Genomic DNA, 14,070 nt, shown 5'->3' with positions numbered 1-14,070 from the left:
TTGGAACCTAATTCACTTGAGTGATAATCTTGCTTACACACACTTGCACTATGTTTCTCTATCACCCACCTTAGCTAGCATTGTCCCATTCCCATCACTCCGATCGTGTACGGCTCCGACAAATCTGCCCATGCTGCTGATGCGAGACCTCCTAGGGTAAATAAAAAAAATCCCTAAGGCTTTATGACCTTGGGCGTTAAGTGTGAAAGTAAAGCTTCAAAGAAGCTATGGCGCAATCGGGAGAGAGAGAGAGAGAGAGAGAGAGAGAGAGAGAGAGAGAGAGAGAGAGTCCACTGTGTTGCTCAGCGACCCACGAGCCTATGATGTGAAGTGGTCCTCAGCATAGTGTGACCCCACTGAGCCTGATGGCGCACGATTTGGTGGAGATGGAGCCCGTCTCCCTCCCTGACACAAGCCATCCTGCACACGGTTCTTCTCAGTTGTGACTTCCCTGCCTAGCAAGGGGTTCTCTTCTCAACACTCCCCTTTTTTGCATGAGCATGCAGAAAACATGCAAGGGATGAGGCCTACGGTCGTGACCCCCCTGGGTTTGCCCTTGGCCTGACACAATGACTCGAAACCATTGATAAAATAAGGATCTCTTCCTCATGGACTTGCATTTTAAAAGAAAAAAAGATTTTCAATAATTTTCAAACGGCATTGTTACTTATGTGTGACCCTGGGTATAATGTAGCTTTTTGAGCCAAATGGTGAACAATATCAATGATTTGAAACCATTGAGAAATAAGATAGATTCCAAAATAGACATGCCACAGGAACGAGCTTGACTGGTTGAGTTGGAAGCTCTACATCTTTCAATAATTCATATTTGATGGAGTACTTTATGCTCATTAGGGTTCACTCTTGGCCAAGCATGACTAGGGGCCAAGCCGCACCCAAGGTGAGTGGGAGGAATGGCAGGAGCTCACTTTCTAATATCAAAAAATGAGAAAAGTATGGCTGCATTTCGAATAGAAATTTTCCCCCTACTAGCGCTGAGAAAAACATAGGTGATGAGCTACATTTCTGGAAGACCTTTCCTCTCCCTGTTTGTAGGGTGCAATTTCGAATCACAAGCTTCCAGCTTGCATAAATTAAACCCTTCAAAATCTCTCTCACAAAACTAGAGAGGAGGCGTGACTTGCCATGCTCCTTTCCCCCCACTTCCCCCACTAGAGCGGACGCGACTCAACTCTCTAAGTCTATGGTGTATTGCGTATTGCCATCTAATAAGCCCATCTTACATCCCATGTTTCTGCACCCCTATGGACTCCACCCCTACGCTCTGTGCACTTGTGATGTGCTTTTGCAATCTATCCACATGAGACTCTTTAGGAAATTGTACGTTGTTGTACCTAGGTGTGGTCTCATGGCCCATTCTGGTCTTTAAGAGACGTCTCTATCTCTCTCTCTCCATCTGCTGATAATCTTTGTCAGGTTGCTATAGGTAAGACCTTTCAAAGTTAAACGGGACCCTTCTTGCCGGCCCTCACATCTCCATGCTTTGCATGAACGAGCGAGTCCCGTGTCAACGGGCGAAGGAAGTCTACGAGAGAGAGCGAGAGATCCGATTCAATGGAAGGGAAGCTGTGGGAACGTGCACGCGAGGTCGGGCCGCGCATGACGCGCCACAACGCGCGCACGAAGACGCTCTCCCCGCGACCTTGTCTTCTCAGAAACTCCCACCTTGTTTTTCTCACTCATTCTCCGCCTGCACCCACATACCCCTCTCTCTCTCTCTCTCTCTCTCTCTCTCTCTCTCACACACACACACACACACACACATAGAGACGCGCATTTGATCATCTATGTAAGACTCTCTCTCTCTCTCTCTCTCTCTCTCTCTCTCTCTCTCACACACACACACACACACAGAGACGCGCATTTGATCATCTATGTAAGACTCTCTCTCTCTCTCTCTCTCTCTCTCTCTCTCTCTCTCTATCTATCTCTCTCTCTCTCTCTCTCTCTCTCTCTCTCTCTCGCTCGCAGTAATGCAGCGAGCTCTGCTAACGTGTGCCCTCTTGCTGGGATGTGCAATTGCAGTCTTTGTCCTACCATCTTGTCGGGCTGACACTACCGCTGCACGGCGACTTTTGGCAGAGCTTCGTGACGAATTGAGAAGGCGGGAGGGGGGCATTACTTTTCCTGTATACCACAGAAGTTTGCAAAATGGGGAATACAAGAAGGGGCCAGGTCAAGCAAGAAGCACATTGGACACTTCTGACATTATGGCAGCCCCTACCCCTACACAAATTAATGACTCTAATCCATCCAACAACACCATCCCTCCTGACATGAAGAGCACGATTGTCACCTTGAATGAGCCCTTTGGCCAATTCTTTGCGGTCTTTGATATAGGTACCCCTTCCATTGACACCGCCGTCATCATCGACACTGGTAGCCAGCTCTTGTGGATCCAATGCCAGCCATGCATCGAATGTGGCGCTCAGGCAAGTCTGCATAATCACTGTTGTTATTTCTCAATGTTCCTTGCTGAGTGCTTGGCCCAGCGGCTTTTGGGGGGGGGGGGGGGGGGGGGGGGGGGGGGGAAAGAGAGAGAGAGAGAGCCTTGCTTCGTCTTTGAGAAAAGACAAAGTCTGTATTGCTGAGTACTAGGGGTCCTTGAGGATGCTCAGGTCAGCCTTAGAGAGAGACAGAGAGAGCTTTCTAGGCAAGAGATAAGACCACCCCCCCCACCCCTCCTCCCGGGGAGAAAAAAAACAATAGTCGTTTTTCTTGCTTGTATCTCAAACAACAAAAATCAATATAGACCATGTACACGTATTATGTTTGTCGGTAATTAATTTGGGTACCAAAACAAATGAGACACCAAATGTCAATATCAATGTTCGCAAAAGCCAGAGATTTATTATATTTTTAACTGGCTAAAATTGCAAAATCCCGGTTAAATTCTGAGCTTGCCTTGAAGAAAACTGGCTGTGTTGTACAAGTTTAACTATAAATACTAGGCGTCCTTTCCCAGCGGGCAATCGTCCAAGGGAGGAGGGCAAGAGTCACTGCCAAGGATATGCGGATAACAACATGTAAGTGCTTGTTAACAGCACGCACGGTGGGTGTTTAGAAATGTTTGATGGGGGTAAAAGACTATTGCCAGACTGTAGATGTGCATCATGGCTTTGATCACCGCTAAGCTAGAGTTGCTGCAAGGATGTTCAACGTGCCAACCAGGACAGAAGGTGTATGAGAGTGCATTTACTTTTGCAAGCTTAAAACTTCATTAGCAATAAACGCGTAAGATTTGTACGTGACAGTGAATGTAGCTTGACATAAGGTTACCTCATTTTTACTCATGTCAAATAACATTGATAGATGCTAGATTAAATTAAGGAATAGATGGCTTCACTCAACTCTCTCTCTCTCTCTCTCTCTCTCTCTCTCTCTCTGGGCAGTGACACATCAAAAGCTCCCGATATCACATGCATTCAAACCCCTATATACGTGTTATATTTACATTATGTGCCTATCCAAAAAACCCCATCCCCCTCTAATATATACATAATAATCATATGATACACATTTTGAAAAGTGATTGTCCCCAGTGTCCAATGAACCTACAAACTTAAAAAATGGACACACCACCACTAAGCATGGTTGGCCCCCATGTGCATTGTGTCCGCAACTTGCCAAATCTTGCTTTGCACAAACATGGGTCATTTGGTCCATTCTAAAGAAGGGTCTTCAAGGATGCTCTGATATACAGAATGAGGTCCCTGACTCCCTTTATGGGTCACTAGAGGAGTATCTTCATATGCATGACAAGGTAAAACGGCTGAGCCCGCTGCCTCGATCGTTTTCAATAGTTTTAAAACTTGAGAGGGAAACATATGTGGTAGGATAAATCTCGAAATGAAAGCAACATTATATGGCTGGTTCCACTAGAGATGTCTATTTACATTATGATTTAATGGAATTTGCAGTAAAAAGCTCCACACTTCACTCAAAAGGTCCTCGAATGCCCCTCAATAAGTTGGCTCTTTTCTATCATGCAGAAACCCATTCCTTCTTTCTACAATGGTGTGGAAGTATTGAAAGTATAGCTGAATTAGAACCAAATGATGGAGAGGGATGTTGGACTGCACCGTAGACAGCCTCTTCTGTTAAGAATAACACTGTTGCTAAATTTGCTGTTTTGGAACCTGCTCTTATGCAGGCTGACGGTTACGAAATCTTCAATCCAAACAAATCAACCTCATTTTCCTTTCTAAGGTGTACGACTGACAACGAATGCCCTGGAGATGATAGCGTAGCCACCACCTGTAATCCAAACGGGCTTTGCTTCTACCACGTCACTTATGGGGACAAAAGTAACAGCAGTGGCTATCTCTCAAGGGACACACTTACTGTGGGAATGGCTACCCTGGGAGCGTCTGCCTCCCAGCACAAGGACCTTCTTTTTGGGTGTGGCTACATCAATAATGGAATAGAGTCACAGCTCAATGCATCCGGCCTGATGGGGCTCGATCGCGGTCCCTTTTCTCTCATCACTCAGCTTGATGTGAACGTCTTTGCCCACTGCTTACCTGACCGCATCCAATCCACCAAAGTTTCTGGCTATCTGACCCTGGGCCCATCCCCACTCACATCCAACATCACACTCAAATACACCCCCATGATTCAAAATAATGCCTCTGCCTTCCTATCCCAATTCTACTACATGAACATGACTGGCATTAGTGTTGATGGCCAGCTACTTGATATCCCTTCCTCTGCCTTCGAGATTTCCCCGGAAGGTGAAGCAGGTGGCACCATCATCGACTCTGGCACCACCCTAACAAGCTTTGTTGAGGAAGCTTTCACTATTGTTGCTGAGGCTTTTAGTCTTGCGGTCGACTCTTCCTTTACCAAAGCAGACGCTGGCAACTCTGATCTCCTCTGCTATGGAGTGCCCCTTGGCCAAAGAGAAACCCCCAAGGCTCCTAATGTCACTCTGCACTTTGTCGACAACCTCAACCTTGACCTGAACACAAACCACTTGTTCCGTCTCTATGGTCGGGACACCACCAATAACTACTACTGCATGGCATTTAACAATGCAGGGCCCATTGACTCTGGCGGCAGAAACTTCATTGGGAACTTCCAGCAGCAAAACTTCCTTGTAGAGTATGACATTGCCAATTCCCGCATTGGATTTGCACCCCACATTTGCTTTCAAGGCAGCTCCAGCGGTAGCATCTCTGTTCATAGCATCAAGTGGCTCTTCTCTTGGCGAACTCTTTGGGTGATTCCAGCCTTGCTCAGCCTCATTCTTTAGCCCAACACGACGGGCACCCTCGCATTGCTAACTGTTCATCAGAGTAAAGGTTCACTTACTTAAGGCCTGGCCCTTTCAATGGTTGTAATCCTCACCAAATAGGGAGCCCTCACATTCGGCACATACAAATTTTGCTTCAACGCATGGCCAAGCTAAACAGCTTGGATGCTGCAAACACAAGTGGATCAAACCCACACATTCTCAGCAATCGCTTTTAGGTTCTTGTCTTCACTTCATTGATTACATAGAGCTTCAGAAGTTTACCCAATGTAAAGAAGAAAATCATACATTCTTTGTAACAATATTTATTGTGCATCATTTGTTGAAGATGTAACCAAAGAAGTCCCACTCATCATTATCTGTAACATCCCCTTCCTGCGGCTACCCTCATTGATATAGCTTAAACTTGACACAAAGTATCTGGAAGAGCCTGCAGAAACCAAGAGTATTTCATTAGCATACGACTTCAATATGTGCGAATTTCTTAAAGAACACGCAGCATTTATAATGAAAGTTCCACACCATGCTCTGTAGTAACTACAGTGACATTGTATCTGAAGTTACTGAAGGCACATGTGTTTGACCTTGCTCAAGCCCTTACCTCGTCCAGGACTTCAAAATTCGTCATTCTAAGTGAAGCTTCTCTTCTAAATGATGTTTATATTGACCTTGTCATGCACCTTGGAATGGACTGTTAGGCAACAGAACTTAGTTTATTTTCCAGATGATAAGGGTCACATATACTTGCAGCAATTTTTGCAACTGACACGCCATGAAGCTTACCACATAGGTGATGGAACGCTATTGGGACCGCTTGCCATAGAAACTATTATATAAAACGGATATATATCATGACATGAACAACAAAAATCAGCGACCATCAAAGAGGTGTACAAATGCTGATGGAATTCCTCAGATTTAAGCATGGCATGTATGGAAGCAAAGCTTGCGTCCCTCTGTTGGGCAGTTCTCTGACAGTAATCAGCCAAGTGGCTCGGCCCGACTGCTTTTGTATAATGAGAAGAACCAGCGATAACATCTCTCTCAAAAGTGGCCCAACTCAGAACAAAACCCCAGAAAATACAAACTCTTACCTGCAAATGAAGCGCCCCTCTCGCAGCTGCTCCTGCGCACTTGATCCGACTGTACATTCCTTTGGACAAACAAAATACCATACATAGAAATTGTACCTAGGTTTAGTTGAATCCCACCTACAAATTTTGAGATTTAAAGGTGAGAAAACCTACAGAATTCAGAAAACTTTAGTGAGCATTAGTATGAAAACCTTCTACTTTAGTCAGTTTACCTCTTAAATGTCTCATATGTAGGTTTGCCAAGTTTTTGGACAAAAGTTCTTTTCGATTAGAGACATAAACGCTACGGGCTTTCCCTTAGATGGATATACCCATGCGATCCTAAACAACAAAAGTCAAGAAGTAATCATTAACAATAGAAGTCAAGAAGTGTAGATGACTCCCAAAAGATAGTTTATACCAAGCACCACATATATCACCAAATGGGCAAGTTGCAATGTGCAACTAGCCTCAGAGAACAATCCTTAGGAAGCTTAGAACACTCCATTTTGCCCAGAATAGAGCCTCACATACATCTTTCAACCATTTCACAAAAGGGGGCAACAAAACAAACATATTAGATTTTTGCAAACACACAATTTGAAACAATTCAAATGACCAAAACATGTGTGCTAAAGGTCTGCATCTAAAAAGCTTTAGAATCAAAATATGCCAATGCTAAATCTCCTACACATTTCTTGTAAGCATTGAGCTTATGCCCCCCACAAAATAAAGTATAATAGTATCATCGAAACTGAGTTCATGCATAGTGCATCTGTCATCAACCATCTTGACTACAAGACCAAGTGTTTTAAACTGTACATATCGAGAAATGATTCTTCTCGATCCCCAAGTACATAAAGAGCATCAACAAGTGTGGAAGCACTGCCATTTGTAGCAAGAATATTATAACATTTTCAACTCCCATGGCTCGATAAGAGGCATTGTTGGTACATGTGGCGTTATTTCCTTCAGGGGCAGTCTTGAAAAAAGTTAAGAAATCACAATGAGACATAATTTACTTGGTTGCACCACTATCAAAGGACCACACATGATCCACATAGGCAACAATATATGCCAATCATTAATATGTGGGCGATATTGATACTTTGCATTAAAGGTCCATTCTACATCCTTTACGACAAATTTTAAATATTCACTTCAAGAAGTATCTATCATTGATGCATTTTCCTCTTTCTTGTGAACCTCTTTAGCCTTAAGCTTAGAGAAATTTCTTGATGCTCCGATCATTTTTCTTACAATCATTGCATTTTAGCTTGTGTTTTCCTTTATCACTAGACTTCTTGTTTGAAAAAGGAGGAGTTTTGATAGATGTGCTACTTGGAGAAGCACTAGAGGTGGAGACACTATTATTTTATTTTTTTGTTGCACATCCACACATGCCTATTGAATAGCATGACACTTATTCCTTTTTCTTCAACAAGGCCTCTTGCACCAATATATAGATAAGCCCAATGTATCCCAACCCTTGGAAAAGTGCCCCACGGTCATAGTAAAATACCCCTAGGTCATTCCAAAGCGACTAACACCTCATTGGAGAAGTTATGAGGTTCAAAAGTGGATAAGGGAGACAGATTGTACAATACCCCTAGGTAATTCCTAAGCGTCTTACACCTCATTTGGAGATATTATGAGGCTCAAAAAGTCACATAAGGGAGAGAGATTGTAGGGAGAAGAATCCTTAATTACATCATCGCTAAGCCAAAGAGGCTATGTAAACCTCCTTTCTTTCCTCCTTTTATACTCTAGCTGTTATTGAATTGATATCTTATTATTTATTGCAGCTATGAGACAGGTGGAAAAGGCTTGACCGAGCTAAGCTATTGCAAAAGGATATCATATTTTATGTACATTTTATTATTCAAGTGCTCTTTATGAGCTTTGGCCATTTATGATTGGCCGGCCAGTTTGTACTCACTTTGACCATTCAAGAATCTATAAATTAAATACGTGCAAGAGGGAAATGGTCACTCTTTCACGGGGGGAGATTGCACCCAGTGTCTGCGTTCTTCTTCTCATCTCTCCTCTCTTCTCTCTCGCCGTGCCGGCGTAGCACTCCGCTCTAGGAGGTGTGCGTGCACGTGCTTTCTCAATCTCTCTCGCTCTCTGTCTCTCTCTGTTCATGTATCTTGCGATCATGCGACCACGTAATTGTGCCAGGTATGCCGATTAGTCCGTTTTATGTTGTTTATTGTGTTATTTCGGGTATTTCGCAGGGCAGCCACGCTCCCGTCTGTAGCAGTGGTATCCGAGCTTTGGCTACACTCTTGGGGTTGCAACAATCATAACTATCAAGATTATCATGATCAAAGATAAGCCTTGCCTTGCCTCTGTTAACCTTTATTCTTTTTTTTAAACGTATTTTAAGATTTTGCATAAATTATTACAATCCCATAAGATTTCCATTGTGTTTGAACTGTGTAGAACTTGTAAATTCTATAATCAAACATATAATTGATTATATAGAGCTTACTCTGTATACAAGGATAACAGAGAAGAGAGAGACTTACGTAATATATGTGACTTAGAATAATCTCAAATATGGGCTTAACTAAAATCTTAGGAATAACAAGGGCAATTTTATGAAAGAGATGAAGCTGGAGTTTCACAAGAAGGAGAAGAGTGTGCTCCTCATAGGAAGCACCCTCCGGAGATAAGGAAAGGGGAAAGGAGCTTAGCTTCAAAAAAACAATTTCGATTCACCTATATATGACATATGGCTTTTGAGATTGAAGAAGATGAGGGAATATTAGACAGGAAGAGGTAGCACTCGGTATTTAGATCTTTCGATAGCAAGAGTCACAGGGCACGCTGTCAATAGTGATCACCACCATGTTACCCTACAGCATGATAGTACCACAACGCCGTTGGTCCGAGGATAGCAACGCCATAGAAACGATCCCAAGCAGGGAGCAACTAATGCGGTAACTGCAAACTTGGAGGGCTCACCTTGTGGCTGCAACATCGATAACGGCTAGGAGCACAAACCAGGACTAGTGCCACCAAAAGCAGAGGTGCTCGATAAAACTCTTACAACAAGTGAAGATCACCAAAACAATGGTGGCGGCAGCATGAAAGGAAATGGCTACAAAGACCATGCACCAACCCAGCTTACGCCACATAGTTTCTCTCTCCCTCTTGACCCCTTCTCTCTCACACCAACCACCTGGTCCTGACCTTTGCTTTTGCATGTGCAGCTCCTGTAACTCGCACTCACTTTCCCCCATCCTCCTCACATTCCTGTTTGCATGGATGCTGCCAGTTGATGGAGCCTCCCTTTTGCATGCAGCTGCTCGCCAACTTTTCTCTCTCTGTCCCACCCTCTCAATCAGCTATCGCCCATGTGTTTTTCTTATATCTCCCCCAATACAGTACACTTGTGGCTAGCGTCATTCCTCCCTTCTCTCTCTCTCTCTCTCTCTCTCTCTCTCTCTCTCTCTCTCTCTCTCTCTCTTCGGTCTCCTACGACCACAGGCTGCACATGAGCCTCTCACTCTCCCCCTTTGATCTCACTTAACAAGTGACTTTAGCTGCTATGGTTTGCCAACCCACAGAACCACAGAAGCGTTCGTTTCTTTGCACTCCGACTACCACTCTCTCTCACATCTTTCTCTGAGTCGACCTCAGTCCTCTAACTCCCTCTCTTACCTCGGTCCATTAAGCCCGCCTGCAACTCTTCAATACTGCACCGCTTAGTACAGGATTTCTCTCGGATTTGATGGCCTGCGCTTCTTTGCCCTGCTCATCTTCCTCACCGGCTCCCATGACTGCCTCCTCTCTACTCAACCTCATCTCCCTCAGCCGGTCCGGCTCTGTTAAACCTCACCTTCGCCTATGAAAGGATTCCGTGCCTCCACGCCAAGCTTGGAGACAGGCGCACCACTGAATGTGCAGATGCGCAGATTCTCCGGACCTATCGCCATCGCTCCATCCATGAGCTCAACCCGTGCCCCCCAGAGTTGTGGATTACAGGCGAGAGAACACCCGGGACAGATGGAGAAGGCTCAACCTCGAGGACACAGGCGTACATGCAATTTGTTGGGAATCCAGTCACCTCACAATATAGTCACCATAGAGGCGCACATCAAATAGGCTCGCATGCAATCAGCTGCACCCAGTCTTGAGTAGCTGGCCGTTTTTCAATGACGACGATGCTGTTGATTTTTTTAAATTTTGTTTTTACAGCTCTACCTTACTTCGTTTTAATTTGTACCCGCCATTGGATTAGATTCACATGGATGGTATCACTTTGGATCTCATAGGTAAACTTTGACTTTTTGCCGATTAAAGACTACTTCCTTTTATTTTGTACCCACACATGGTATTCGATCCATAAGGATCGTCTCAGTCTGGTCCCCTACTCCATTGGAAGGAGGGTAATATAACACTCATTTAATTTCTCTCTCTCTCTCTCTCTCTCTCTCTCTCTCTCTCTCTCTCTCTCTCTCTCTCTCTCTCTCTCTCTCTCTCTCTCTCTCTCTCTCTCTCTCTCTCTCTCTCTCTCTCTCTCAGTACTTTACATACAAACACGTCATCGACGAAGCTCTTTCGCGATCATTGCACCATTTTTTTGCGACCCCATCGCTGCAGCTCTGACGATGCTGACAATGATTTTATTTTATTTGAAGTCTTTTTGTTTTACTTCATTTTATTTCATACCCAGACATAGTATTAAAACCCTAAAAATTGTATGAGGTAGGTCCCATAGGAAAACATTTCATTACTCTCTCTCCTCCCCTCCTCATCTACTGCATTGGATGCACACACACCTATGGCATCCTCCCCTACTTACAGAGCCGGACGTCGATTAAGTTCTTCAACAATCACTGTAATACTTTCTCCGACAACGCGTTGATGGGAAATTGTCAATGATGATGTTGGATTCTAATTCGTCGAGTCTTTCACTTTATTTTTGTACCCCGGCATTGGAGTAGATCCCCAAGGATTGTATCCGATTGTTCTCATAGGAAATTTGGGCATTTTTAAGATTGTTAATATAACATTTCATTTCATTTCTCTCTCTCTCTTTCCTCTCCCTCTCCCCCTTCTCTTTTGGATGATGGTCGATATCCAATGCTCAAACCAAACTACGGCCCCTATCTTTATATTTGATTATCCACAACCTCACAAGTCGATGACTTCTTGGCACCCACACACACACTCATTTGTAAATTCGAATGCTATATGCACATGCACACACACACACACACACACACACACACACACACACACACACACACACACACACACACACACACACACACACACCTATCGCGAGTGTCTAACTAGAATTGCATGTTGTAAATGGAGACTTCTAGGAAAGAGCCGCTACAACCGAATTAATTTTTCACAATTTTCTTTACTGTTTATAGTACGGCCTGTACATGATGAAGACACATTAAGTCAATGTCTTTTAAATAATTAAAAATAATAGTAAACTTTTTTTACACATTTTAGAAACAACAATTTGCAATATCATGAGGGTTGCTTCATTTAGTAGATGTCTGTAAGTAATTCATGTACTGTAATTTTATCTCTTACATTAATCTCTAAACTCAAATCAAATGTCTGTTGGAATTAGGGTTGCAGAGAAACACACACAGCTTGGAGAAGACGAAGGAAGCTCAAGGCACACAATAGAGAGAGTGTTACTTAGTGTGCAATGGAAAGATAGATAGCCCTAGAGTGATGGGCGTATATACAATGCATGGGGGAAAAAACCTCCTAAGGAGGGAAAAAATGCCCCGGCGGTCCTAGTGTGTTCACACACATCACTACCACATGTATATGGTAACAAATCCCCCCTGGAGTGATGCGGTGAACGAGAGCTGGCACATGAGTAAAGGGAAGTGCCATGCCCTAAGGACAGGATCAATCCACAAAGGGGAGTAAGCCCAAAGCTTTGCGGAAAGCTTCAAGCTTCTCACGAGACAATGCCTTTGTGAAACGATCTGCAAGGTTGTCCTGTGTTGGCACATAAGCCAAGCTGATCTCTCCTGCTGAGAGCCTCTCTCTGACATAGTGGTAATGCACGTCAATGTGCTTTGTGCGAGCATGAAAAACTGGGTTCCTTGCAACTGCCAATGCGCTCTGACTGTCAGTGTAGATAGTGTTGGCAGTGTCCTGTCCAACACCCAAATCAGCCATAAGGCGTCTGAGCCATACACACTCAACCGTAGCTGTGAAGGCTGCCTTGTACTCAGCCTCACAACTCGAAGTGGCCACATTAGGTTGCTTCTTGCTCAACCATGATATACATGAACTATCAAGCATGAAACAAAAACCACTTGTGGACACTCGTGTGTCAAAACAACCAGCCCAATCTGAGTCCAAAAAAGCATGTAAGTCTGGCGGCAATGATCCCCCCTTGGGATAAAACAAGCCAAGATGTAAAGTGCCACTAAGGTAGCGGAAAATCCTCTTGAGAGCCTGCCAATGCTTAGACCCTGGGCTATGCATAAATCTGCTGACCTGTGAGACTGCAAACTGAATATCCGGCCTCGTGTTGCATACATAAATGAGGCAGCCAACAACAGTTTGGTAAAGACTGACATCAGCAGGATCGCCAACATCATGTAGACTCAACTTCAAACCTGTTTCCATGGGAGTGGCAATAGGTTTGCAATCCTCAAGTCCAAACTTACATAGCAATGTCTCTATGTAACTTTTCTGACACAAGGCAATACCACCATCACACTGCTTAAACTGTATACCCAAGTAATGATGCAGCAACCCCAAATCTTTCATCTTGAAAGTAGCATTCAAATCAGCCTTAAATTCAGCAATATGTCTCTCATTTGGTCTAGTGATTAGCAAATCATCAACATAAAGAACCACAATGAGAAGTACATCACCCTCACGCTTTCCATACAATGTGCTTTCTGTTGGACTGTTACGAAAGCCTTGTTTAACCAAATGAGTGTTAGATTTCTCATACCAAGCACGAGGAGATTGCTTCAACCCATACAAAGCCTTCTTACATCTACACACTTTGTCCTCTTGTCCTTTTATGACAAAACCGCGAGACTGCGTTACATAAACTTCCTCAAATAGGTCACAATTCAAGAAAGCAATAACAATGTTTGATTGATGTACATCCCAACCAAAATGAGCTACCAATGCACAGAGAAAACGTATAGTAGTCATACGACAAGTGGCAGCAAAAGTCTCTTCATAATCTATGCCTTTTTGCTGTGCATAACCTTTTGCAACAAGTCGAGCCTTATGGCGATCGATCTCACCATCCGGCTTGCGTTTCAACTTGTAAATCCACTTCGTACCAATGGCCTTTTGCCAAGAGGCAAATCAATAAATTCCATGTGTCATTTTCTATAAGTGCATCATATTCTGATTGCATGGCAGCCATTCAATTTTCTGAATTCTGTGCTTCATCAAAAGACAGAGGCTCCTCAACATCATGTAAGCTAGACACAGCCAAAGCATAACAATCTGATGCATAAGATGCATGGTGAGAGCCTGAACGAGTACGACTAGACAAAGGTGCATCCAATTTACTGTCACGCAAAGTGTGCACCAGCCATTTTGGCATACCTCTAGCCTGCTCATTTTCAGCCCTTTCCTCATCAAGTACATCATGTACATCTGCATCAGTAATAGGCTGATCTAAAACATTTTCAGAAACCCCCATAGGCTGTACATTTGCCTCATTGGAACTTACATTCGTATTTCCACCACTGAAAA

General features: G+C 43.8%; 1 protein-coding gene and 1 long non-coding RNA gene across 8 annotated transcripts; one reads left to right on the top strand and one right to left on the bottom strand.

The window, feature by feature from the left end:
* The first annotated feature begins 1,739 nt into the window (after positions 1-1,739).
* LOC147441650 (aspartic proteinase nepenthesin-1-like) lies at positions 1,740-5,275 on the top strand. Its single transcript, XM_086483203.1, has 2 exons — positions 1,740-2,453; positions 4,175-5,275. Exons 1-2 carry the CDS (start codon positions 1,995-1,997, stop codon positions 5,273-5,275), a joined length of 1,560 nt encoding a protein of 519 aa, XP_086339329.1. The 5' UTR covers positions 1,740-1,994.
* A 32-nt stretch (positions 5,276-5,307) lies between these two features.
* On the bottom strand, positions 5,308-6,583 carry LOC147441649 (uncharacterized). Of its 7 annotated transcripts, XR_015184330.1 has the most exons (5): positions 6,370-6,548; positions 6,059-6,101; positions 5,877-5,966; positions 5,540-5,705; positions 5,308-5,443 (listed from the first exon to the last, which is right to left on the bottom strand). It is a non-coding gene; the product is annotated as an uncharacterized LOC147441649 (long non-coding RNA). The 7 variants fall into 7 exon arrangements; XR_015184328.1 differs by having other exon boundaries at positions 5,877-6,281; XR_015184329.1 differs by having other exon boundaries at positions 5,877-6,278.
* Between the last annotated feature and the right edge of the window lie 7,487 nt (positions 6,584-14,070).

Source organism: Adiantum capillus-veneris, chromosome 15, assembly GCF_014529385.1.
Source record: "Adiantum capillus-veneris isolate H3 chromosome 15, ASM1452938v2, whole genome shotgun sequence".
Classification (NCBI taxonomy): domain Eukaryota; kingdom Viridiplantae; phylum Streptophyta; class Polypodiopsida; order Polypodiales; family Pteridaceae; genus Adiantum; species Adiantum capillus-veneris.
The sequence above is the reverse complement of the archived record's forward strand: the minus strand, read 5'-3'. Positions and strand labels throughout refer to the sequence as shown.